Raw genomic sequence first — 25,552 nt, 5'->3', positions numbered from 1 at the left:
ACAGAGATGTCTACTACAAGCCTCAGACTTGTTTACTTGGACCATTGCGGCCTTTTGTCATCAGATGGGGCTCGAAAGTACATCTTGGTAACAGTGGATTCCTGATCTCGATTCTTATGGGTCTGGCCACAGTGGTCGGCTGATGCCTGAGCCATTATAAAGGATCTTATTGGGACTTACGAAGTTGGCACATTCTATTTCGACAAGGGTCCGGCATTCACCTCCAGGGCTTACATAGAGGCTATAGAAAGTATGGGTGTGATCCTGTGATATTTCTACCCGTACCATTCTGAGGGAAATTCAGTGGTGGAGAGGAAAAATCTGATCTTAAATCGGTCTTTAACATCTAGGGTACTAGGGTCAGGTCGCAGTTGGGTCAATCACCTATATGGGGTCCTTTGGGCACTGAACACTCTGCCTAGAAAATCCCTGGGTGGTCGGACCCCCTATGAGATCCTGTTTGGGGTTAAGATATGGGACCCAGACATCAACAGTCCCAGCATAATAGCGTCTGAAAAACCATCTGACATAAACAAACGTTTGGCTGTTTTACAAGAACTGAATGGTTGCTGGGATAAACAATGCAACGACTAAGTAAAATGCACTGCCATTAGTGAAGTGAAGGAAGTGCCAGTAGCTTCCAGTTGGATCCTGAAGGTTGGGATCTGTTCAGGGGGAAAATAGTGGACCAAAAAGAATTTGGGCTATACTACTACCAGACTTTGCTTCTTCCGCCTCTTGCTGGCTGCAGAAATAAGATTCATCTCCATTAATTTGATCAAACCACACCTTGTCGCGGACTCTGAATAGTAGGCTTTGTGGGCTTCTGGATAGTTACCTGCCGTTTCTCACTACCATGCAGGCAGTTCCTGGAGGTAGAAGCCATACAACACAACCAAGTGGCAGAATAACGCACAACCTGCAAATTTAGAATAGGATCAGACTGCAAAGCAGCCAGCCCCAATCTCTTTTCCACATTGCACGAAGCTGAAAATCCATCTTTTCATGTATCACATGGTCAGAGAGTAATCACCTGGTTGCTGGACTATTTTTGTTAAGTTCCCACTCCCAAATCTTGCCACATCACATCTCCCACCGGCAACTCTGCTTCTTCTCTTGTTGCCCAGAGCATCACCCAAGCACCCTTCCCTCTCCTTACTGTAAACTTCCTCGGTTAATGCTCTAGTCCGACTCCACTATTATCTTTCCACTCTTTTGCTCCAGCGCCATTGCAAACTGTGCTGTTTCAGCCCTCCGTCACCTTACTTAGTACTGGAGCTATTGGCTTTGTATCAGGCAATGTAGGAGGGGCTTGCTGCAGTTACTGTGGGAAGACAGCAGTGAAGGGGGAACAAAGACACAGCTACCCACTACCTATTCATCTAAGCCAGGTGTTTATCCTTGTTTTATTTCCAGCGGAATCTTATCTTCGTGCTTTCCAAGAAGCGAACACAGAAATCCTACAGTTAAAGGGTGACAGAAACTAATTTCTTTATCACTAAAAGAGAAAAGGAAGCTAAAGTAGATCTGCATCTGTCACTATTAATACATCACATCACAAGTTGACGCTGTAGTCGGTTGGCTAGGTACATCTGTGTTTAGTGCCTGGTCAGATTTCTTGTCTACCTATTATAACTTCCTACTCCAAATCTGGGCAATTCCAAGAATTGGATGAGGTAGGTTCACTCACCTAATGCTTCATCATAGGCCACCTCATCCCCCCTAGTCAGATAATACTACCAGGGCGGACTCAACCTCAATTGGGACTATTTTGAGGGAATTATTAGAAATTATTTATCTGAACAGCTGTCTGGGATCTAGTTATCCTAGGCCAGGTACAACTAAACTTAAAGAGTATGGTCAGAGGAAGTTATTGGGTACCATGGCCCTTGCATATCTTAGTGGCACGTAAGGGCCATGGTACCCAATAACGTCCTCCGACCATAATCTACGGTAAGTATCTTTTTTTATACCTAGGGTACCACCTAATAAAGGATTTCCTGTGGTTTAACACAAGGTATTTTTTAGTTAGGAGAATTGGATCCCAGAAAACTGTTCAGATAAATAATTTCCAAGAACTCCCTCAAGATAGTCTCACTTGAGGTGGAGTCCACCCTGGTAGTATCATTTTACCACGGTGAGATGACATTACGTGAGTGAGCCAAACTTATCCAATACTTGGAATTGCTCAGATTTTGAGTAAGACGGTAGCATAGGTAGACAAGAAATCTCTGCCCAAGTACTAATAAACACAGATTTACCTGGCCAACCGACTACAGCTTCAACATAAGATGAGATGACAAACCAATACACAGGAGAAGATTTAGATGGGTATTTTATACAAACGTTTTTAACATTGGGAAAAGGCAATACAAAGATTTTTAGAAAAGATGGAGTGCTTTGAAAGGGGTAAAACCATTAGAAAAGTGAAGTAATGCTACTGCTGTGCACATTAGTGATAAGATCTCCCTATCGTAATGAACGCCTAATAGTTTAACAGTATAGATAATATAATGGTGTGAAGTTATTGAGGACAGTAAACACAAGGAAATGCTTTACTAGAGGAGTTGAGGACAAAGTTTACAGCATTCAAAAACTTATGTGTAGACACTAATAACTATTGCGAATGAGCTATTGAGTGATGGACTATGTAGAGGATTGTTACTGTAGGCAGTAAATTGATCAAGCGCCCAATTTAGTCATAAAGACCTATTAACTACGGTTCTCAAAACAAGACAGCTTTTAATTCAGGTGGAACATGAAACAGTAGTTAACAGCCCCAATGGAATTATAAGAGTCACAGATTTATTTATTTTCACACTGAGATTTAGGCTGAAATCACGATGTGAAAATCCATGCAAAAAATGAGGAATCACTGTGGTACTCAGACCCAGACTTCTAAAATCCCCTAGTAATTTTTATTTCTAAGTGGATCTTGTGAGTCCACACTTGTAATGTCCCTGATTTCCGCATGCCAGGAGTTGCCAATAACCCTTAGTATTGAAAACTCTGAGTACAGGGAAAATCGGGCCCATTTTATGGGACATTACTTACTAGAGCCTAAATATATTTTAGGATAAATTAAACAATGTTTTCTATTTTTGGGTCACCTGGAAAGCAAAATGCAAAGAAAATAATTGGGTTTATTAAAGATTCAAAACAAAATTCAATGGTGTAGGGTAAAAAGAAAAGCTTGATAATGTTGAACATTTTCAAAGTTACTCAAACGCATTACAAAGCCAGGAAGCTGTAAAGATCACTAATGTACAGATGTATTCTTTCCACAAAAATGACATTTTATTTAAATTTTTATGTAAAAAAAAGTTTGTAAATTTTAATTCATACACAAATCTTAGAATTTGGGAGTAATTTATGCAGAGAAACAAAACGTTCTTACATACCTCAAAATTAGACGATATTTGCATCAGGGAAAGGTTACATCTGAATTGAGGTGGTGATTTAAGGGATCACAGTATAAAAGCCTTACTTTTACGTAGAGTATAGTAAACGGCATTAGTAGTTTCAATAAGGAACTTTTGTAGGAGCAAAAAAGCTTAAGAACTTATTTTACATATGTCTCATTTGCATATAGCTCTATAAAATGTACATAGAAATAATTGCATAGGGATTTAAATAGAAGGCCAAGCAATATTAAAGTAAAATGAAGATCGTAATAGGGCACATAGGTTTCAAAATACAAGTTTTCCATTGTGAGTAATACATCTCATATACTGCCTATTTAAAAATCACAGTTTGTTGCTAGTATCAACAGCGAACGGCAGCCATCCCAATTTTCAAGCAAAAACTAGAGAATTTCTAATAAAAAAAATAAAAAACTAACATTTATTTTCTAAACCTGATCAGTGTATTTGCACAAAAGTGCTTAGTACGTACCTGATTATTAACATATACCATTGCTAGTAAATAATGTTATGTTTACTACATTTTAATTAATGCAAAATTGATCATTACTGCATGTCATCTGTGGTTTGCAGGCTTGCTCCTTAAAATTATTAAAAACTTTCTAAAAGTGAGATCCCACCCGGCAGAATCATCACTACATGAACCACATTTGGGTCATTAATACTATACAATACCATTAAAAGTTCCACCAGAGATAGCCCATGTGTAGGTCTGACTCTAAGGCCTAAGACTAGTCAGTCTCCACCTTCTTATCAAGGGAGGCAACCTGTGAACTCCCATATATTTTTATTCAAATAAAACATACAATCATAGAGTATTGAAGTACATATCACTCGATAATTCAGTTCAACAATAGAATTTAAAATGTATTTTTGCTCTACAAGTAGCTTAATCTAGAGGTCCAAGTATTAGTGGTGTTTCAAAATACTAGTATCGACTCAATTGAGCGTGAGAAGGTATTGATAAGCTATTTTAGCTGCTAATAAATTTCTTTCACGCTCAACCGAATGTTTTAAGTGAAAAGTGCTTGAAAATTGAAAACTAGGAAAAAAATGTAAAATTAACAGGAGTTTCTCAGGGGGTGGGGGGCTAGTCAATAGCATTTTACCTGTTATTTACATATGGTACAGACAAGATTAGAATTCATGATCTTAGTGTCTTGTTGCGATGAAAGCTTCTTACATTTGTTGGATTAATGTACATTGCTACTGAAGTCCACCTGGCGGGCAAACGCAAGCCATCCAGCTACCATTACTATTGTAGGTCTTAGTTTTTCAGTCCAGAAAAGTAAATTAACCGACAGATGTTGTATCGGGGTAAGGATGACAATTCATTTCATGCTCTTTGTCGGTGTTTCCGTTTCCGTGGATTGCCTTCCATCCTTCCAAGCCTCTCTTGTGCTTTTTAGCGCCTGTGTCTTCTGTTGGTCCACTACCACATAGTCAACTCTTTCATCTGCTCCACTGCTGCCAGACCCATGGTTCTTGCTCTAGAAACAAAATAATTCAACAGTATAAATATATATATTTGTACATTACTTAACACTGGTGTCTGTCAAGTATCTGTGAGCTATGTGTACCACGTCTTAGCAACCAAGTATTAGCGCTGCAACAGTAAATGTGACAGAAAAAATATATATAAGAAATACTGAATGCTGGTTATATTAGTGCTGAGTGCATGTCAAAAACAAAATGGCCTGCACAGTACCAAGAAGCACAGCCTAATACTAAAAGTTTGTAGTTCACATATGCTGGTCTTTCCCCCTCAATGCCACGATGTATGTAACGTTACAATATACTCTCTTTGTAAGCAGCGTTACAAACAAAGTTGATGGGGTACCCAGTAATCAATGCCTCCGTGTAAAATGCACCATTTGCTTGGTTTAACCCATCTGCGTGAAGGTTGCTGAAAACAGCACTCCCACTATGCTGCCACTGTTTGCACAATCGCATTCTGCAATTAGGTGTCCAGCTCATTCTATCTTACAAAAGAGCTCACAATGAGACCCTTATGCCGGTTAACCAGATTGACTTCTGCAGGTGCAACAACACTCTTAAAGAGAGAAAGTCCAACTATGCGCAAAAATGTGAAAAGCTGCAAAAATATGTTCACATTTCTGCAGGAAAATCAGCAAAATCTATGAAGAATGGAGAAAATCAACTGAATATCTTAGTTTCATAACCTGATTTGTTTTCACTAAGTGTACTAATACTCTCCACATTTTTTATATACGCTTCATCATCTTTTGTTCTACTTTGGGCTTTGCGCTACCTCTCACAGAGAGCAAATGTACTTTAGCACTGATCAGGCGTGGTTAAGTGCCCAGAATCCCAAAGCCATTAAAAATAGGTCAGAAAAATGGGATGCAAAAGGCAAACAGTTTGGGGATAAACCTGCCAAAAACGGTCGGGTCTAACAGCGCGACTTGTGCTGGAGAGGGTAAACTACCAGGTCCCCTTATTATGCACACTACAGACACATTCCAGTGAATAAGAGTACCTCCCCTCTTATTTATTTATTTTGAAAGTTTTATATAGCGCGGACAAGATCCTTGCGGATATCAGAGCGCTTTACAAAGAGAAGTACATGGGGGAGCACAGTCAGACAGATACATCAATAGGTCACATAGTATAAATGGTACAAATAAGTGGATACAAAGCCAACCTGTGTACAAAATATTACAAGTAAATGGCTACAAAGTCCAACATGTGAGCAATCAGACAATTAATAAAAATAATCAAGGTTGAGTGAGAGAGTTCGACGGTAGGGTGGAGGACCCGTTGGGCGGGGAGGTGTAGTTGTGTGAGGTGTTGCCGGGGCGACGAGAGGGACGAGGGCAATTGCTGCGTCTAAGGGCGGGGATTGACGCTCGGTTTGTGGCGTGTTGAGTGAGTAAGACAGCCGGATGGGTGGGGGATAAGATGGGAGGGGAGGTGGGTGAGGGGTGTATGGGGTGTGTGGCGAGTAGTTCCTTGATGTTGTGAATGTCATCTTTGATCTGAGCGAGGGTGGCCATGATGTTGTCCATCGTGGGGTAGGTGGTGGGGGTGGGGGCGGCGGACTGAGGAGAATGGCTGACTAGGGGGTTCGTTTGCAGGTGGGAGCGTGGGCTGGTGCTCGAGGAGGTGTGCGTTGTATTGATGTACGGGAAGGTGTTAGGGAGAAGGGATGTTTTGGGCGGGAGGGGTGTGGATGAGGTGGGGAGGGGGTTGGTGGTGTGAGTGATGGCACTGATGGTAGGTGGGTGGGTCAGGGTGCGTGCTGAGAGACTGATAGTCGAGGTGGGGGTGCAGGAAGGATAATGGGGGCTGAGAAAAGGAGGGGAAATGGGATTGGGAGTGGTCATGTTGTGGGGAGGGGGAGTTATACTAAGAGAGGAGGTGAGAGGGTAATGGGGACTGAGAATGGGGGGGATGGGGGGGGATCCATGTTGCGATGATGGTTTAGGTGGGAGTTGGAGAATGCACTATAGTGGCATAAATGTGCAGGAAAAACAAAAACATACAGTAGGTTACACGGTGTAGGAATAGTACTAGTGATCGTATCCTAAATGTAAAAGTATGCAGAGTAACATATACATAGAATAGGTTACAGTTTTATAGGTTATAGAGTACAACAGTGGTACTAGTAATCAACCAAATATATATATGAGGTAGTGTCACCATCAAGAAATCCAAAATCATAGATATCAGAAATGACATTAGTTAGCAACCAAGGTAAATGAAGTAGCATTGCATTACAAAAGTTCGAAATACAGGTCGAGGAATAATACTGCGGTAAAAGGTGTATGAGGTAGCAATCTGTGCCTTAAAAATGTTCAAAATACAGGTATAGGTAAAATACTGCAAAACTAGGCAAACGTTCTATCCGATATGGTGTGGCAGACTGTGCATTACCAGTGTTCAGAGTAAAGCTAGGAGTGAACTGCAATAATAGGCATCTATCATATATGAGGTAGCATTATGTGGATTACACATGTTCAGAATGTAGTTAAAAGTATCGTGGTACAATAATAGGCAGGCATTCTTTCACAGGAGGGTGTAGATACCTAACTGAGCCAAGTGCTCAGTAGTTGTGATTAGTCTAGAATGTTAAATTCTTAGCGAGTGTACAGATAAAGAAGAAATGACTAATCCAAGATGTCCGTCCCTGAGAGAGACTAATCAAACATGTCCGCCAAATAGGTGGGCTAGAGACATTAGTCCTCTGTTTGTTGCTGTTGCTTAACTAGCATAGAAGAGCAGTTTCCTTTCTCCTTCATGCATGCAGGGGAGGTGGAGATATTAGTCCTCTGTCTGCTGCTGTTACTTTAGGCATAGGGGAGGGGATTTCGCTTTCCATCAGAGCCAGCAATGCTCCAGCTATCTGGGAGGAGTGCTTATCTCTGTGTGGGGGAGTTAAAGTGAGGAGCCTCGTGGACAGAGGTACCGTGGGGGTGGGGAGGGGGGTGGAGGGGGGGGGGGGGGGATTTATTGTTACAGGTTTATGGCTCCAGCCATTTTGAACAAAGGAGGTAGTTTAAAAGTGAGCAGGCGGGTAGGAGAAATACAAATACCTCAAGTCTCTGTGTGCCCCCTGAGTCCGAGCGCAGAGGCTTGCAACAGCAATGCATTGATCCACAAAGTGTCTCAGTCCCTTCCAATTTGCTAAAATTTGTGAATTGCGAGTGGTTGAACTCCATAGAGTAGATCAGTTCATGGCTGCAAGCCTGTATCACCGAGAGGCGCAGCGTAGGTAGACACCCGGTAACCGACGGATCCGATGGGGGCAGGCTTCAGTCTTCAGTCGCAGAGCCGATCCCCTTGTTGGTCTCAGGGCTCTCCTCAGTCGCTCCCCTGGGCAGCGGCGGCGCCATACCCTCCGGGGGCATCCATCTCCTGAGCCCGTGTCCTGTCTCTGGTGCTGCGGTGCGATGGGGGGAGGGGGGGGGGGCACTGCTCCTTCTTAGCAGCCGGCGTCCTCCACCGTGGAGCGGACGGTAGGGGGGCCACTTTCAGACCTCTGGCGTCGCTCGCTGTAGTTCCTCTGCTGCGGCTTTACTTAGCCCTCCGTAGCCTCTGAGACTATTCACTGAGAATCACTGCGGTGGAGCGGGCGGTTCCGGCACAGTAGGCTCACGGGGGTGCCCCTCTATGCTGCCGGGGGTGCCCTCCGATGCTGCCGTGTATGCCTTTTGGCTTCCTTTGTAGGTTAGGGATGAATCAGCAGCCGAGCTCCAGTGCCTTCCTCCGCCGTGTAGCGGGGGACCTCTTCCAGCCCTCCGAAGTCGTCGAGCTGTCGGGAACAGGCTCCTGGAGTTTCAGCCGCCCCTGTGATGCGACACTCTAATGCCGCCTTGGATCCATTGCAGGGCTGGTGGCAGGGTGGTCCGCAATGTCGGCTCAGCAGGCTCCCGCGTTAGCGATGAGGGTGTCTGAGTCGGTGGTCCGATCCCGGGGCATTTCAGGGGACAATCCAGGTCAATTAGTCAATCCAATTACTCGATCCAGTTACTCTTTTGTTCCGATCTTCTTTTCAGCTTTCGTTCCGTCGTGCTGGTAGGTGCTAACAGGGATAATGCCCGCATGGGATCCCCAGCACTGGGAGCTCCTCACAGGAGCTCCTACCAGGCGGCCATCTTGAGGGTGGGGGTTCTTAGTCAGCAAACCCTCCTTGTGCATCATGCGAAAGAAACACACACTTTGGCAGTTGCCATGATCTAAGGGGCTAATTTTTCCAGCCATAGGCAGAGTGGCTCTAAGAAGGGGTGAAAACACAACATAAGCCTCATTAACAAGTAATTGGTCTTATAAAGACCTGTGAAGTTCTCAGGTGTGTCTGCAATTAAACGGTCGCCAGCCAGCGAAGATGTTTCAACCGGGCTGACACACACGACGAGGGGGGGCCGAAGCTCGGTGAGCTCAATGGGTGTTGCGCGCCTGCCCCTTTCACAACAGAGTGAACCATACTAAAACACAACCATGGCTAATTAGAACTGCGTGCTTGGGAAGCAAAGCAGACCCTAGAGCTGTGGTCTTCAAACTTTTTAATTCTGCGCCCCCCCAGTGTACAAAAAGAATTCACCGGGCCCCCCCTAAAATTTCTTCACAATTATCTATTAAACTGGCAAGGCTTAAACAAATACATGATTTCCGAACATACTATTCTGGTGAGGCAGGCCTTACTAATGTGTAAAGAGTATCCACAGTGTGATTATTCAAAATGGCAGTGGGGGCCTTGGAGAAAATTTGGAGTCCCTTCCCATTAGACATCTTCTCCCAGCCAAGATTTAAATGACAAAGGATGTTAATGATGGTCCATTACAGACGTGCTTACGGCTGCTCGTTTTTTTAGGCTGAAAACCAAGCATAATGTTTCTTCTGGCGCCCCCCCCCCCCCCGGATCACTTGAGGCCCCCCTCGGGGTACCCGCCCCCCAGTTTGAAGACCTCTGCCCTAGAGGGAACGGCAACTAACCCACCCTGAGGGAAGGAACCAGGAGGACAAAAGCCAGGGAGAATGCATGCAAGGCATTGGCCGGTGAGCTTGAATGGACCAATAGGATGACAAGGGGCGGAGCCAAGGCGGGCTCAAAAAGCATGATATGGCGCACAGCAAGGTACTATTGCTGGCATTGTCGTGTTGCTACCAGCCTCGTCTCTGTAAGATCTGCACGTCGTCTGTAGCTAGGGAGCAGCCCTTTTAACCCCTTCGATGCTCATGACAAGCTCAGCTCGTCATGGGGCACGGTTGAGCTGTGCTTATGACAAGCTGAGCTCGTCATGAACAATGGGAAGTCATAGAATGCAGCACCGGGGGAGAATACCTTTAGCATTGAAGGTGTTAAGGATCAACATGCCCCACGCTTAGGACATCCCTGCAGTATATACAACAGCTGCAACCGCGAGGTGTTCGCAGAGGTGAAGCGTTCCAGACATGCCCACTTACCGAGATGTGCAGCTGCGACGAGGACATTATACCCTTCCTGTAAACGGGGATGTGAGCAGCTCACAGTGGAGAGGTTAGCTCAGCAATTGACGCCTTTGCAAGGCATCAATAGCCGAGCGACGCGCTTAGCATACAGGAGGGAGAGACTTTGGAAGGCCAAACAGCAGTATGATCAGAAGCGCTCCCGCTTCAGAGGGAGTACACGAAAGGAGCAAGGCAAATGTATGAACACCAGTAGGGACACGGCAGGTAAACAAGGCAGAATGGAAAGGGTGGCAAAGTGAACGTGCAGGTAACCCGCCTGATACAGGAATGAAAAGGGGAGGGAAAACGGGACAAAGAAGCAGGTCAATTCTGACCAGGCTTCTTTGCAACAACCAAGAAAGGGCCTGCAGAAGAAGGTTATTCCAGAAGGCATCAGGAAGCAAGAGGATGAGTTCAAAGCCCTAACTGAGCGAGTGAAAGGTAATGGCTGGCCAGCATGGGCATGACTGGTTCTTGCAGAAGGTTTTTGGGTAGACAGCAGGAACCAGGTATGGTCAGCAGCAAAGCAAGCAGCGAAAGAATCCATAAGCATGGGAAAGGTACCGGACCAGTGGGCAGCGTGGTGACAGGCACAGCAGTAGAGGAAATGGAACCACCTGCAACGGGGAACGGAGCGAGGGTAGACTCAGAAGCAAGTTGCCGCCACCTTTCTGAGTGGAGCAACATCGTGCTCCCTTACAGCCCCATTGGGCGGATTTATGTTGATATATCGTGCACCATTACATCAGGTGCATTTACATCGCGTATTTTACATTGCAAAGTCCTTCACATCGGCACCTTTTCCATCGAACGTTGTTCCAACGCCACTGCGTTGATTGCTATTGGGCAGTACTTAACTTCGCAAACCACGAAATTGCACGTCCTGACCACGCTTTATTTGTGTCCTACCACAGTGTTTGCATTCATTTGGCCGAATGCGTGATCCCACCTCTAACCCCTGGCCCCCACTGCGCCCGCCCCCCCCGCTAATTCTTCTCTTTATTTTTCCCAATTTCTTTTTGTTTTTGTGTTATTTTAGTCAATACGTAGTGCAATACAAGTCTCTGCATTATTTAAATGCTTACCTTTAAAAAATTGAAAAACGTATTGGGGGGGCTAGCGGGGGGGTGGGGGGCGAGAACAAAAGGTGTCGGTCACCCTGTCTCTATCCATTTCTGAGTCTATACATGCTGCCTTTTATTTGGAGACTTTATGAACGTTCAGAACATCGCATTCGTTCAGAACATGGCATTAACAAAGGAATGAGATCTACAATGCCAACACGTTATGAGCGTTATTAATACATGTTGCCTTTTAATTGGAGACTTTATGAACGTTCAGAACATCGCATTCGTTCAGAACATGGCATTAACAAAGGAATGAGATCTACAATGCCAACACGTTATGAGCGTTATTAATACATGTTGCCTTTTAATTGGAGACTTTATGAACGTTCAGAACATCACATTAACAAAGGAATGCGTTCAGAACATTGCATGCGCGCGATTTACTTTTTTTGTAGCTTTTTTGTGCGTTGACGGTAATAATACAACATAAACACTTTATGAGCGTTATTAATACATGTTGGAGACTTTATAAGCGTTCAGATGCCAACACTTTATGAGCGTTATTAATACATGTTGGAGACTTTATGAGTGTTCAGAACATCGTGCAATGTTATTTGTATTGTATTATAAGGAGACTTATGTCACATCGCATTAATGCCAACACTTTATGAGCTTTATTAATACATGTTGGAGATCGCGCGATTTTCGTGATTTGTAACATTACGTTATGTAATTACGTTACATCGCATTATCATATTAACGGTTACATCGTAATGTTTATGTTACACCACATTAACGTTTACATCGTAATGTTGCGTTGCTATGCCGTACGATGTTACAGTTTACGCGTTGCTCCGCCTTACGATGTAAACGTTAATGTGATCTTCTAAATGCGTTGTAATGTCCTCGCGAACTGATCACTTCGTTGTGATTGGTGTTCGCCCCATCGGGCCATAGCTCCTGTACAACGGGTCTCCAAAACCCCCAGTACAGGACTACTAGGGCCCACACCAGGCTACCTTCCAAAGTCTTGGAGTCTGTTTATAATTGTGCACCTCATTCCACATAGGTCCTGAAGAAGTGCCAACTGATTCCTTTTCGAACAACTAGGCACGAAACATGTCGACACCACCTTATAGACTGCCCACCAGGAACATCATATTCCCATAGGGCGCCACTCTATTTTTAGTTAGGCAGGATCTACCTTAACCATTAAAGTGATTGTGTATAGGACTGAACCTGACCTATTTTAAATCACCACTCACATGCACGCACTCCAACTGCCCCCACACCCGCACGCACCCAATGGCTGAGGAGCAAGACCCAATGATGAAGCATGATCAGGACAGGAGGTCCACGGGCAGGCACTGGGCACACCCAGAACGCCCAACGTTTAGAGTCAAGATGCCGGCGCAACGGCCAAGGCAACAGAGCAATCTGTGCAGGAGACGGAAGTGCTCATCAGCCAAGGGGGGGCAGGGGCAAAAGCTAAGGATACCCCCGCAACTGTGCCCAAGGATGGGGCACAGGTGAGGCCGACACAGCCAAGGCTTGGGGTGGAGGTTCAGCACAGGCCCAGCAAGCAGAAAATGGGTGAGCGAGTACCTCAGACCTTTAAAGGGCGATCTCCCATAATAATGTAAAAACAGGGTTGGCTATCCTGGTTCCATTATCAGTAAAGGAAAGGATAAGGGGAAAATAATTCATCAATCTGTTTTCCTTGCTAGAAATTAGACAGATGGGCCTGGATGTAGTAGTGCAAGAGATGGAGGAAAACAGAAGAAAAAGGCGCAAACCCAGAATTTAAAAGAAAATGGACAACTAGCTACATGTGTTTAGGACTCTGGCCTGCGTGTTTGTAGAAAAGTACCCACAGAGTGCCGCAGCACTATTTCTTTATGAGCAGAAAGCACTTTAAGCACAGTGAAAATACTAAGAGGATGCATGGTTCACTGCAAAGAAGACTGTAGGGAAAACATGCAGACATGCCCATCATAGACTGGGATCACCAGGATGTAGCGAGATTCACCACACACATGGTGGTGGTATGGGAGGTGTTGAGTGCACAGGACCACCTTTTCCGCCCTCACAGGAGCAAAGGGAAGCACAAAGAATACCAGCAGGGCAGCAAGATTTAGCCTGACAGTGGAAGCAGAATGGGGAAAGGTCTGGTTGCGACATGCTGGAAATTCGAGAAAGGGGAATGTAAATGGGATGTGGCATGCAAATTCCAGCATACATGCAACACATACTGGGGCTTTAACCCAGCAAGCAACTGCAGGAGAGGAAAGACGAGCTTAGAGAAAAAGATCCACCCATGAAATAGTGCGGGAGAAGCACAGAGAGGGAGCGGACAACAGGATGGCAGAAACTGCACACACACCCATACAGGTCAGGAAACTATTACTACTATTCTCATCAATCATCACAAACAGGACGATGCAAAGCTTCTAGCGGAAGGTTTCACATAGGGTTTTATCAAACCATACAAGGGTTCCCTAGGGGGACTGCTTTAATAAGAACCTGAAATCAGTGAGGAAGAACATGGTGGTGACATGCCGGAAGGTATTAAAAGAATTGCAATTGGGACGAATAGCTGGTCCATTTGAAGGTCCACTATTTAAGAATTTCATAGTCTCAGCACTAGATGGTTCCCAAGAAGGAAAAAGGTCAGTTCAGGCTCATACACCACCTGTCCTACCCACGAGGGGCATAGAACTATTGGGTTGGAACAGTACCTCTGCTCGGTATCTTAAGCCACACTGGACAAAGCAGTAGACATGCTCAAGGTAGCTGGAAAAGGGGCTCCGATGGCCAAAGGTGACACTGAATCGGCCTTCAGGCTCCACCCAGTGCACCCCTTTAGTTTTCACCTGCTGGGCTTTCAACTGGCAGACCTCTTATACTAAGACAATTGCCTGCCTATGGGCTGCGCAATCTTGAGTGTCTGCTTTGAGGCATTCAGCACCTTTTTAGTACAGGAGTTTGGTGCAAGACACTCGGCCGGATAAAAATTGCATTAACTTGAAGACTTCCTCTTCAAAGGCCCCCTCCCGCTCGCCACAATGCAGCACTCAGCTAGGCAAATTTATCACCCTGACTGAAAAACTGGGAGTGCCACAAGCACATGATAAGACGGAGAGACCCACAACCAAAAATAGAAGGGTTACTGGCTAAAAAAAAGGCACCACTGGGGGAAATTTAGTAGCTTTTCGGAAAACTGAACTTTGCAGGATGGGTGATCCCTGCTGGGTGCAAGTTAGCCAAGCTCTTGTCCTGGTTGACAAGAAGACTGAGGAAGAAGTACCATAGGATCAGGCTTATGAAAGGAGTCAAAGAGAATCTTAAAGAATGGCTCACCTTCCTCACGACTTTTAATGGCACATTGGTATGACACCAGCCCTGGACAACAGCAGAACAGTTAGAGCTGTTCGCAGATGCAGCAGGGAGCAAGGGCTTTCTGGCCATTATAAGCCCAGTCTGGTGTGTGGTCCAGTGGCCGGACGAGTGGTATCAGAAAGGATGGAAAAGGAACAGAATGCGGCTACAGCTTTCCCCCACTGTAGTAACCTTCTCGCTGTGGAGGGATCAACTGTCAAATTAAGAGGGGATACTGCGGTCTAACAACCATGCAGAGGTGCAGATGCTGAATCTAGTTTCAGCCCAATGTCCTAGGAAATTATAGATGTTACACTAAAAGGTTGGCTACTAGCTGGGCACCAACAAAGCAATAAGAGCCAGTCTTGTGCCCGGTTAGGATAATTCAGTTGCTGATGCCCTCTCTCGCTTTCAGTGGTGAAAGTTCTGTCAGCTGGCGCCTCGAGCAGCACAAGAAAAGATGCCTTTCCCAGAAGAGTTGTGGGAGCTGGTAAACCGGACCCCACTAGTGGAACAGGTCCTGGCACCTAGGACCGCTGACAAATACCTTAAATGCTGGGCCCATCTTCGGAAGGTAATAGGCGGGGACAAGGGCACCAGCGGGATTGAAAGCCATGAAGTTGAGAAGTTTATACACCAGGCGTTCACAAATGGAAAAACGAGATCATGGGCGCAGGCACACCTGAGCTCAGCAGCATACTATTCTAAACTCCGTGAGGGGTAAGACTAAATAGGCTCCTTTTACTGCAGGACCACAATGCAGGGTTGGGAGAGCAGGCAGATGAGACTCAAAGACCACAGGCGACCCATCGACTTCCCCAAGCTAGGTGCTTTGTTATTAGTGTCAGTGGTTATATGCACAACAGACAGCGAGCTACACCTTTTCAGGGTAGCTTTTGCAGTAGCCTTCTTTGGGGCCTACATGGTCAGTGAGCTAGTGGTCTCGGCAAAAACAGAGCCAGGCGAGGCGTGCCTGAGGCTGGTAAGGGAACACATGGGACAGGGGCACATGGTGTTAAGGTCGAGGGGATAAAAAAACGAAAAGCAAGATAAAGGGAAACACACACATTGACTGCATTGCTGCAAAGGAGACCTGCACAGTTTCCATAAAGCCAACCTATCTGCAACAAAGACCAAAAGGGGCATCCCTTCATCCTTTCATAAAGGGGCAGTTATGACCGCTGCAATGCACAGCCTGGCTCCAATAAGCCCCAGATGTTTAGTTTCCCCATGTAAGCCCTTCAACCTGTGTGGGAAGCGTCTGCTGTGATGGTCACCGACAGAGTTGGTGTTTTAAAGGTCAGCCCACCATGATGTTTCCTGTGTTCCACCACTGTATCCTCCTTTGTGACAACCACTACACCACCCCCACCAAGGGGGATGGAGTGCCCCCAAGGGCTAGACCCCTGAACTGTTAATGTCCCAGGTTGTTCTCCGTGACCACTGACACTGCAACCAATCCCGTTGTGGCATGCGGTATTACGGTATGCACAATGCCAGTATGCCCATTAGTTTCCCCAATGTCTGAAACCATCTATTCTGGTGAAAAAGGAAATTACTCTGTCAGTGCCAGGATTGAATTGGAGAGTGGGAAGGCCTTTGCCACGGTAAAGTTTAGAGTTGCCACCACAAACGTCTTTTTTCTCTCTGGCACTGGTGATGATTTTTTAATGTTTAAGGAGAGCTCAAATCTGTGGAGTGTCTGTATAAAAGTGTTTCTGCTCTCTGATCACAGGGTGAACAATTTCACCTTTACTAGTGAGTCGTCTAGTTAGGGATGAACATGTATACCCTTCTCTTCTCAAGTATGCCACAACTACAGCAAGCCACTTTGTGAATCCCTTTGGTGCAGATTCTATCCCAAAGGCTAGGCCCCTGAACTAGTAATGTGCCTTGTCCACATCAAAACGTAGGAACATATATCTAAAGTTCATAGGCACATGCAGTGAGGCACCCTTGAGATCTCTGGATGCCATATGGTCGCCATGTAGTCTCTCTTCCACAGCCTCACAATGACTTCTTCCATTTTGACCATCTTGGACTTTTGCATCTACATAAATCTGTTCAAGGCATGCAGGTCCAGAATAGGCCTGAGGGTGTTGTCTGGCCTTGGTACTAAGAAATATACAGAGAAAATGCATTGGTTTCATGGTCTTTCAGGACCCTTTCTACTGTGGATTTGTTTAGGCCACTCACCTCTTGCTGCAGCTCCAGCCTCTTCTTGAGGGCCTCAATTTTGACTTTGAGCCTTTATTTCTTTCTCTTGACCTCAAGAGATCTAAGTTTGATGTAGAGCTCCTTCTCTATGCGACTAAGGCCACTTTCTAAGGTGGGGGTGGGTGCATGGTGGAGGGGGTTGGGGGTTTTTGTCCCTCTAAAGCTTTATATCACTTTTTGGTGTTAAGGCCATTTCATGAGGGTTCATTGCCATGGTGTCTTGACCTCGAACTAAAATCTCTTTGTTTCAGCTTGCTCTCCATTGTCTTTAGTTAGGGTGGCCCTTGAGAGTCTTTAGTCAGAATGCTTTGGCTTGGCCCAAATTCATCCGTGGTACTTGGCACTTCTTCATCTCGTCTTCCTTCGCCGACTTCTGACTGCACCTTCTTTCTCTCACTTTCAAAGATCTTTGACATTGGTGCCTTCTTCCTGAGCTAACTCGGTTTCCTCTGAGGTCTCCTTGTCACTGGACAGACAATTCTAGACCAAATTACACAATAGTGGAATAAGGTACAGTATATGAATCCAGAAAAGATTCATGCTGCAAAAGTAAAGTTCCTCTTTTCAGTGTGAAGAAGTTTACACCAACCTATAATCATGAGCGAGACATCCAATATTCATAATGAAAATAGTGAAGAACAGCAGTGAATATATGATCTACACAAGAGCAAAAACGATTTTAAGATTAATGTTGACAATTTATCAGGTGCAGCACAGATGCTCTGCAGTTTAGAAGTGATTAAAATAGTCAAATTACACATTTATCAGCATCAGTCAAGGAAGAAGATGAGAATCATTTGACTAATAAAAAAGGAGCTGGACAGCAGCTAAAGCAGATGTTAATGGATACAAGCAAAAATGCAACAGCAAAGGGAGATATATTCCAAAAAGAGTGTAGCGAAACTGGAGAAGTGACCTTAAGCAGGTAAAGGAGGATACGATGTCAAACGACAGTTTATAAACAAACAGACCAATTTATTTTGATAAACTGTCAGTCTTAAGCCTGATTTACCTTCCGGGGTGGTGTTGATTTTCCAGACTCTAGATCCAAATCTAAATATTCCACCTGTTTATCACCTTTAGGTTTCACCATTGGACTGCTTCCTCCATCAAGACTACTGCCGCCAAACAAATTCTAAAATGATAGCAATAATGATTACAAACCAAAGAAGAATACATGTTAAGATTCATACATCACAAACATAGATCCAGCTCACAAACGGCATGATGAAAAACTAGGAAATTCCCCTCCTCATGCTGTAGGTTTACTTCTGCTTTTATCCACAGGAAAATGTAAGTTCATGGAAGAACCGTTTCTCCTACACACCCATAAAATGCATTGTGCACCAACTTTTCTACCTTGGGCACACGCATACTCCTGCCCTTGATAGGAGTAAACCTGCAAGTGTTTCCACTGTAGAAAACTATGTGCAAAGGATATTGCACATTCGCACAAAACTTACATGTGTGTGAGAAATGTAGATTTTTCACAGGCTGCTGATCAGAAAATCTGGATTTTAATAAGGACACGGAGGCTAATATTATGCAAATCTCATTTATTACCACAGCTCAGCAGCAACAATTGAAGCACATAGAACTTCAATGAACATTCCAATGAGATATAATGTCCCCCCATGACCAGCCAACTAATTTTACTAATAAGGCTAAAATACCCACAAACCTCCCCCAACCCTCAATTAGTAAATGCAGTAACTTCATCATATGCCGTCAGAATGTCAATATTCACATACAACCTTTTGTGGGGATAAAATGTCACAATCTTATTCTGTAACACAGGAGTGGAAATTTGCCTTGAGTAAACTTTACCTGTGCAGGTATGCTGAACTTGGGGGATAGCAAAATGTATGAATTAAGCCTCAAATATTTACGGCTGAAAGTAATTACTCTGTTGTAAAGCACTGTGTAAGCAAAGGTGAACAAAATAATAAACAGGTTTATAGAAGGAATATACGTTAGAGCACAGCTCTTGAGAGGGTGAAAAGTCTTTCCTACAAACAGTAGGATGTATTATGTCCATTACAACTGTGAAAAATTATCTAGGAGCATTACAAGCTGCGCCTATTTTGTTGGGGTAGTAGAGCTTCGGCGACAAATGGATTAAATGCTGGTAGTACCTAGCCAGAGGTGTAAAGTAGCCGGGGGCTTCCACGATAGCCATGGAAAAGTCAAACAGAGTGAATATTAATACTGAAGATATATTGGATGGATTAACGTTAGCCCAGCGATGGCTCACCTTAATACTAACAGAGTTGGAAATGTTCTTAGAGGACTCCTTAACAGATTAGGAAAGGCACTGCAAAGTGGTCGGACCACATGGGGGAGGGGGGTTAGTGGCCCAATATAAGAAAAGCTAGATAAAATGCGGCCTAAAAATGAACCATTTTATAATCAGAAGCAGTTGAATGCAGGGACACACTTAAGAGATACTCTAACTCTAGTAGTGTTCGATTGGTTACAAAAATGAATGTCAAATTCGCTGTATAGTAAAAATTACAAACTTAAGCAAAAATGGTGCCAAGAAAATTGGTTAAAGATGCACAAAATTGGTAGTGGGTCCTGTGAAAGAGCAATAGCTGGTGGGGCAGATTTTAGGTGCAAAACCGATAGCTTCACCCAGGTAAAAAAAAAAAGTTATGGAGCAGGCGATAGATGCTTGGTAGATAATAACGAGGCCACCACAATGGTCAAACATGGCCCGGGTTGAGAATGATCTAAACACTGAACACATCTATTGGTGATCTGACTACTTGTAGTGAATACAAAAATTCTGTGACTTTGAATACGTGGTGTAGCCGAAAGCCGTATCCTCTTGCCGCAGGTCATGGCCACACCAGTACAGGAAATAATGTAAATGCTACAACATGGTTACTGCTCCGCATCATTTCCAATGCAGTATACCATCATGGTGTCAGATATGATTCTGCAGCACTTGGGAGGCTAAGGCACCATGGAGAGCCCTCACTCCATATGGGTGCCCTGCCTGGAGCTGCCTCCTATTCGCCAGAACTCCAAACCACGCGTCACTGTGGCTGCAGAGTAAGTCTGTTTTTCAGAAGCAACACCTCCCATCAGTTCTGGGACAAAGGCACAGTGATACTAGTGCAGAAAAGAGCAGCAGAACGTTAACGCAGGGGAGAAGGTCCAGTGATGTATCAACTCCCACCAGCTCACGGGTGACAGAGCCCTTTTCTTAAATTCATTAAAAGAGGGGAGGCAGGTCCACAAAATAAAGCAGAAGTTTGACAAGTTGGAAGTAACGACGACAGAAAGTATGCAAATAAATATTTTCTTGCAATCCGTGTCCAATATCAAATAACGTTATTTTGAGGGGGCACTGCTAAGTTAACTTAGCAAGACTTCAGCTTTTATCGTGAAAGTCCAACGTTTAGATTACATAAGAGCACTAACACAAAGGAGTTTTAGTCGTTGGAGGGATTCCACCTAGGAAAAGATGTAGTTCATCCATGGTGGTTTTGGACACCCATTTCTCGGGTTACCTCATTTCATGTCCTGTGGGATCTGAATTTCAAATAGGTGTGTCTTGTAGCTAGCGTTTGAACCACGAGGAATGCTTTATTTACGTTTACATAATAAGGTCAGCAGTTCTGCCATGTTTTGATAGAAGTACATAAATAAACGTTGGCTTTTGCACTGAACTAGTTTTCTCTTCTTTTTTTTAATTTTTTAAATGGGCTTTCTATGAATAGAAAAACTGTGCAGCTAGAAGCGTATTTTATATTTTTTACTGTTCGATGCGTTGTTGCAGGAGTGTGGCACAGGCACCGATTGTGTGTTTTATGCAATATTATTTTGCATGTATACACAATAGTGTGAAAGACAGGTAAATGTTATCAATTCAATTAATAATATAATTTTCTGTAGGCGTTTACTGTTAGAGGTTAGAAAACATGCAGGTGTCACATACTTGTTCTTCAGTTGCCAGGTTTGGATTCATGGGTACATAATTTTCTTCACTGTCCAGTGAGTCGCTGCTAGATGCTGTGCTGTGAACGGACTCCGGCCTGGATGGCATTGGAAACCTGGATGAACTATCAAAGCAGAAAATGTTTACCATACACAGGTGTTAATAAACAATTTTTTGTACATCTGCATAATACGTTAAAGTCCTTTTTTCTACAGCACGGGTACTAACTGATGTTCCTCAATGGCTGCACAGTCATTTCTAAGTCTTGCCTGCAACAGCACGTGCTCTGTATGCTTTCTCGCTTGAGAGAGATATTGTACACAACAAAGAGCTTGCAACCCTCCCATTGCTTAACAATCGCTGGCTTCATTGTTGCTCTTATTGGCTGCCTTGTAACAATTGGCCAGCGGATGCTGGCTTCACTTCCTTTTCTTTCAGCTGGAGCATGGACTAATTACTTCTTGCTTCAGGTTGATTGCGGTCTCCCTGCTGATAGCATGATTACTTTTATTTTTCCCTGTCGTTCTTTAACCTCTTGCTGTTTGTAGCTATCTTTTACTATGCCACACACACTTCAAAGAAGAACTTTTCTCATTTGAAATGGATGTTTATTGTTACAACAGATGCTATCTGCTTCCAAATCTATTTTAACTAAGATATGAATAAGGGCACAATTGTTTTCTCTGTGATAGGATTTGCCAAATGTCATATTCTTTTTCTTTTTCATGCATGGGGAGATGAACTTATTTGCTCAGAATGACAAGGGTGTGAGGCAGAGGCCTAAAACGCATTGGTAAAGCCAATAAATCTCACCTTTGAGACTACAGGCTCTGCCATTGCCCTTTGTTCATGATGTACAGAATGGGCACGGCTGATTTTGGCAAAGACCTATAGCCATGCTGTTTAGCAGAGTGGCTAACAATAATAATAAAAAGGACTATGATGCATCCAGCGCCTATGCACTTAAAAACAAAAAAAAGCGCATTTGCCCTGTCTGCCTTATAGCGCTTTAAAAAATTTGTTTTAGCCACACTGCAAAGCATCTGTGCTGCTGTACAGCATGGCTCCAAAACATTGCCAAAGACAATAGCTCTCATAGGTGAAACCTATTGGCTTTGCCACTGCTAGTAATCAGTGTAATCAATGGCTATGCATATAACCCCTATGGGCCGATTCGCTAGGTATGAATTTATCTTATGAATAATAATTGAGGACATCCTAATGCCTGACACGATTTAGTCTCGAGGGTCGTCGGAGAGTACCCGTGCAGTAGAAGGAAACAACAAACAGCTATTAAAATAAAATATTTATGACTTACTCTCTTGTAAAACTCCTGGTGACAGGGGATCGAATTGGGGTTTGCATTTGCATTTCTTCCCATTCCGACAGAGGTTTTATTTCTAATGGAGCTGGTCTTACTACATAGAAAACAGACGAACCGTCAGAAAAACTCGTCGCTGCAGTTGAAGTCAAAAACAAACTAAACATCCATTATTTTGCAACAGAACGTTCTTTTCATGTTTAAACAAATTATTCCAAGTTCAAACTAAATCTATTCAACATATTTTCAGTACTGAAACTTTAAAGGATTTTAATATCTGAACCGTGCATAAAAATTATACCACTTCCAATGCACACGTTAAAGCGCAATGCTTGGCACTAAAAATAATAAAAAAAGAAAAGAGGTCTCCGGCACTTAGACAAATGCATAACCGGATAGCTTCTTTTTCAATTACTTGCGTCCATGCCTCTTTTGCCAAACTACCTTATACGTGCTTTGTTACTTTGAGGTTCGAATTAGTACATACAGCAAGCATCCTTTTCTGGCAATCCCACAACGGGGATAACATGCAGTGATATGTATTAACTCCCATCCCAGCAACAAAAATAAATAAAATCAGCGATTTCATATAACTACACTTCCCAGGATGTCTGGCTGTGACCTATGACCCTATCTCTCATACATGGCAGCTATTTCAGGAAACTTTTTTTTGTTTCAGGCTATTGGCCGGTAGAATAATTTCACTCTCTCTGGATGGCAAAGGTATAAGACAAAGAAAGTAACCAGCATTGGCAATAACAATAGGTCTAACTTATTAATGCACGGTCAAGCCAAACCCCAAAATCTATGTACGGTAATGACTGCCCTCTCGCTGCTGCCAGAGAAAAACAACATAAGTTATCTAGTTGCCCAAGACAGTTTAATAGCATTACAATGGCATGTTTGTGCTCCTGAAAGTTCAAGCACATGCAGCTGGATAAATACACAATATGATTACAGCTGCATGGAGGGCAAGCATACGTCTGCCCAATCGAAACATGTACTGCTGAGTCCCAACATGTGGGTGGAGCCAAAGTCCCACTCCTAGTAATTCTCACATAATTGTCTGGCACTAGCTGCTCTGTCAAGCCAGACCATGAAAAGGAGGGAAGATATGACAGGCAGTGGTAATGTGACTTGGGCAATAGGGCAGAAACTGAAGATGCGTATTGAGTTGACTCATAACACCTCGCTCTTAACAATATAGCCAAAAAGAACGCATTGTAAATTGACAGATATTGTAAAGATGTTGCAGGTACTTAAAAAAGAGATTTAACTACAACATATTAGGCCCACATTTGTTTTGTTATTTTTTATTGAAAACTTTGGTTTTTGAACACGAGTATCAGATCAGAGAAAATTAAGCAAGAATTTCACTACAAGAACTATTGACCACATTGTACAGCTCGATTCAGGACATTGCAGAATCTGAAATGAAGAACCCACTGCAGATCTGGGAAGGATGCTTATGTAGACAAGAGCGTCTGGCAAGTTTCAACAGATATTCCATACAATACTGTGAAATCTGCCGCTCTTATGATCACATCTGTGTGGAGGACGCACACAACGTCTACTCAATCACAACATGTTTTCGTGAATATAATCAAGAATTTTGAGCATGGAGAAAGGTACGGAAAACTACTTGACTGAAAGGCGACATTGGATAGGAGCAGGAATTATATTAAAACATTATTAGAAAAGATGACTAGGCTGCTACTATAAGCAAGTCAGGACATTTTTTCCAAGAGCTATATTCAGCATCTTCACTCTTAGATAAAGACCAGTTAGAGGGTTGGTTGGAGAATAAGGGGCGGTCTAGCCTCTCACTCAACCAGAAGCAACTATTAAATCAGGAGATAAGTGGTTCAGAAGTGCTCGCCGCAAAAAAAAGAAGCAAAAGGGGGGAAAGCAGTGGGCCTAAACGGGATCCCAAATAAAATATACACCAGCCTAGCAGATAGCATAATCCCCTTCTGGTTGAGATTATTCAGCGCAATCTTGCTGAAAGATTTCCCTATACTGGCTGGGTCCAGACTTGGGTGACATGGTGAGCAAAAACACAATGGCTCTACCCCAGATCTGTGACTGGGGGTAAACGTTTAATTTGCTCAGCCTTCCATCCATCATCTTTTTGTGTTGCTATAGAGGTCTCAAACTCACCATCTTGGAACAAGGCAATAATTTCCTTGATCTTAAAACCAAACAAGCATCCCAATGAGTGCCAATCATACCGCTGTATGGGACTACTAAATTGTGACTACAAGATCTTCACAGGTATCTTACCTACCGAACAGATTAAATAGGGTAGTGGGGCGTGTGATACATAAGAATCAGAAGGGCTTTATGCCTGGAAGGTATTTCAGGGAGTTAATGAATCCCTTGATTGGTTCTATTGGTATAGCCCCAGCTCAGTCATCCGATTACCCATCCTTACTCTGAATGAAGCTAAGGCCTTGAACCAGGTGGATTTGGAGTATCTCATGATCGCCTTACAACATTTTGGGTTTGGAGGGGTATTCGGTAGAGTATTATGGAAGACTTATAGCTATACGATGGCAAAGCTGCTGGTGAATGGGAATCTTTGCCCAGTAGTTCTGATAAGGAGAGAGAACAGGCAGGGTTGTCCCCTTTCCCCTCTGCTATTCAGTCTCTTTATAGAACCATTAGCTCAGAGTTTACGATTAAAAAAAAAAGAGGTATTTTGCCACTCTCACGGAAAGGGGTAACATAGAAGATCGCCCTTTATGATGATTTGATGATGTTACCTCGGCTATCAATAGAGCCCTCTCATGTAAAGAGAAAGAACTAGGCATATTTAGAGAGTTTTCTGGATACAAGGTCAACGCAGCTAAGTCAGAAGTTATGACTTGGAATCTGGAATGGGAAGTTGTTGAATGTAGAGAAGGAATAAAATACCTGGGGATAAATATAGTTCAGGACTTGAACAAACCTCTCATGGCCAACTTGGAGAGGCAGTCTAAAGAGGTGCATACAGTGATAAAAAATGGCAGTCTCTACCCTTGCCCATTTATGGTCCAGTAAATCTCGTAAATATGCCAATATTACCTAAGTTGTTGTATCTGTTTGATAACATCCCCCTTACCTTCGAGAAAAGAGATTTATCTTGAATCCATGGGAGAATAACTTTTGTACAGGTGGGCAAAGGTGCAAAGCTTTCATGGAAAAGTATGAGAAGGCACCTAGACAAGGGTGGTTTAGCTCTTCTGGATGTCCAGCTATTCTGCTCGGT

The 25,552-nt window shown here is 43.7% G+C and overlaps 1 protein-coding gene across 2 annotated transcripts in view; it reads right to left on the bottom strand.

The window, feature by feature from the left end:
* Positions 1 to 3,275: 3,275 nt before the first annotated feature.
* GAB1 (GRB2 associated binding protein 1) overlaps positions 3,276 to 25,552 on the bottom strand; it is a 299,988-nt gene continuing 277,711 nt past the window's right edge. For both annotated transcript variants that reach the window (XM_086962237.1, XM_086962235.1), the window contains 4 exons: positions 22,300 to 22,399; positions 20,982 to 21,105; positions 18,048 to 18,170; positions 3,276 to 4,912 (listed from right to left, as the gene is read on the bottom strand). In XM_086962237.1, the coding sequence (XP_086818363.1) occupies positions 4,754 to 4,912; positions 18,048 to 18,170; positions 20,982 to 21,105; positions 22,300 to 22,399 (506 nt within the window). In that variant the 3' untranslated portion in view covers positions 3,276 to 4,753. The remainder of the gene's footprint in view (positions 4,913 to 18,047; positions 18,171 to 20,981; positions 21,106 to 22,299; positions 22,400 to 25,552) is intronic.

The sequence above is a fragment of the Lissotriton vulgaris genome, chromosome 3_1 (assembly GCF_964263255.1).
Source record: "Lissotriton vulgaris chromosome 3_1, aLisVul1.2, whole genome shotgun sequence".
In the NCBI taxonomy this organism is placed as follows: domain Eukaryota; kingdom Metazoa; phylum Chordata; class Amphibia; order Caudata; family Salamandridae; genus Lissotriton; species Lissotriton vulgaris.
The sequence above is the reverse complement of the archived record's forward strand: the minus strand, read 5'-3'. Positions and strand labels throughout refer to the sequence as shown.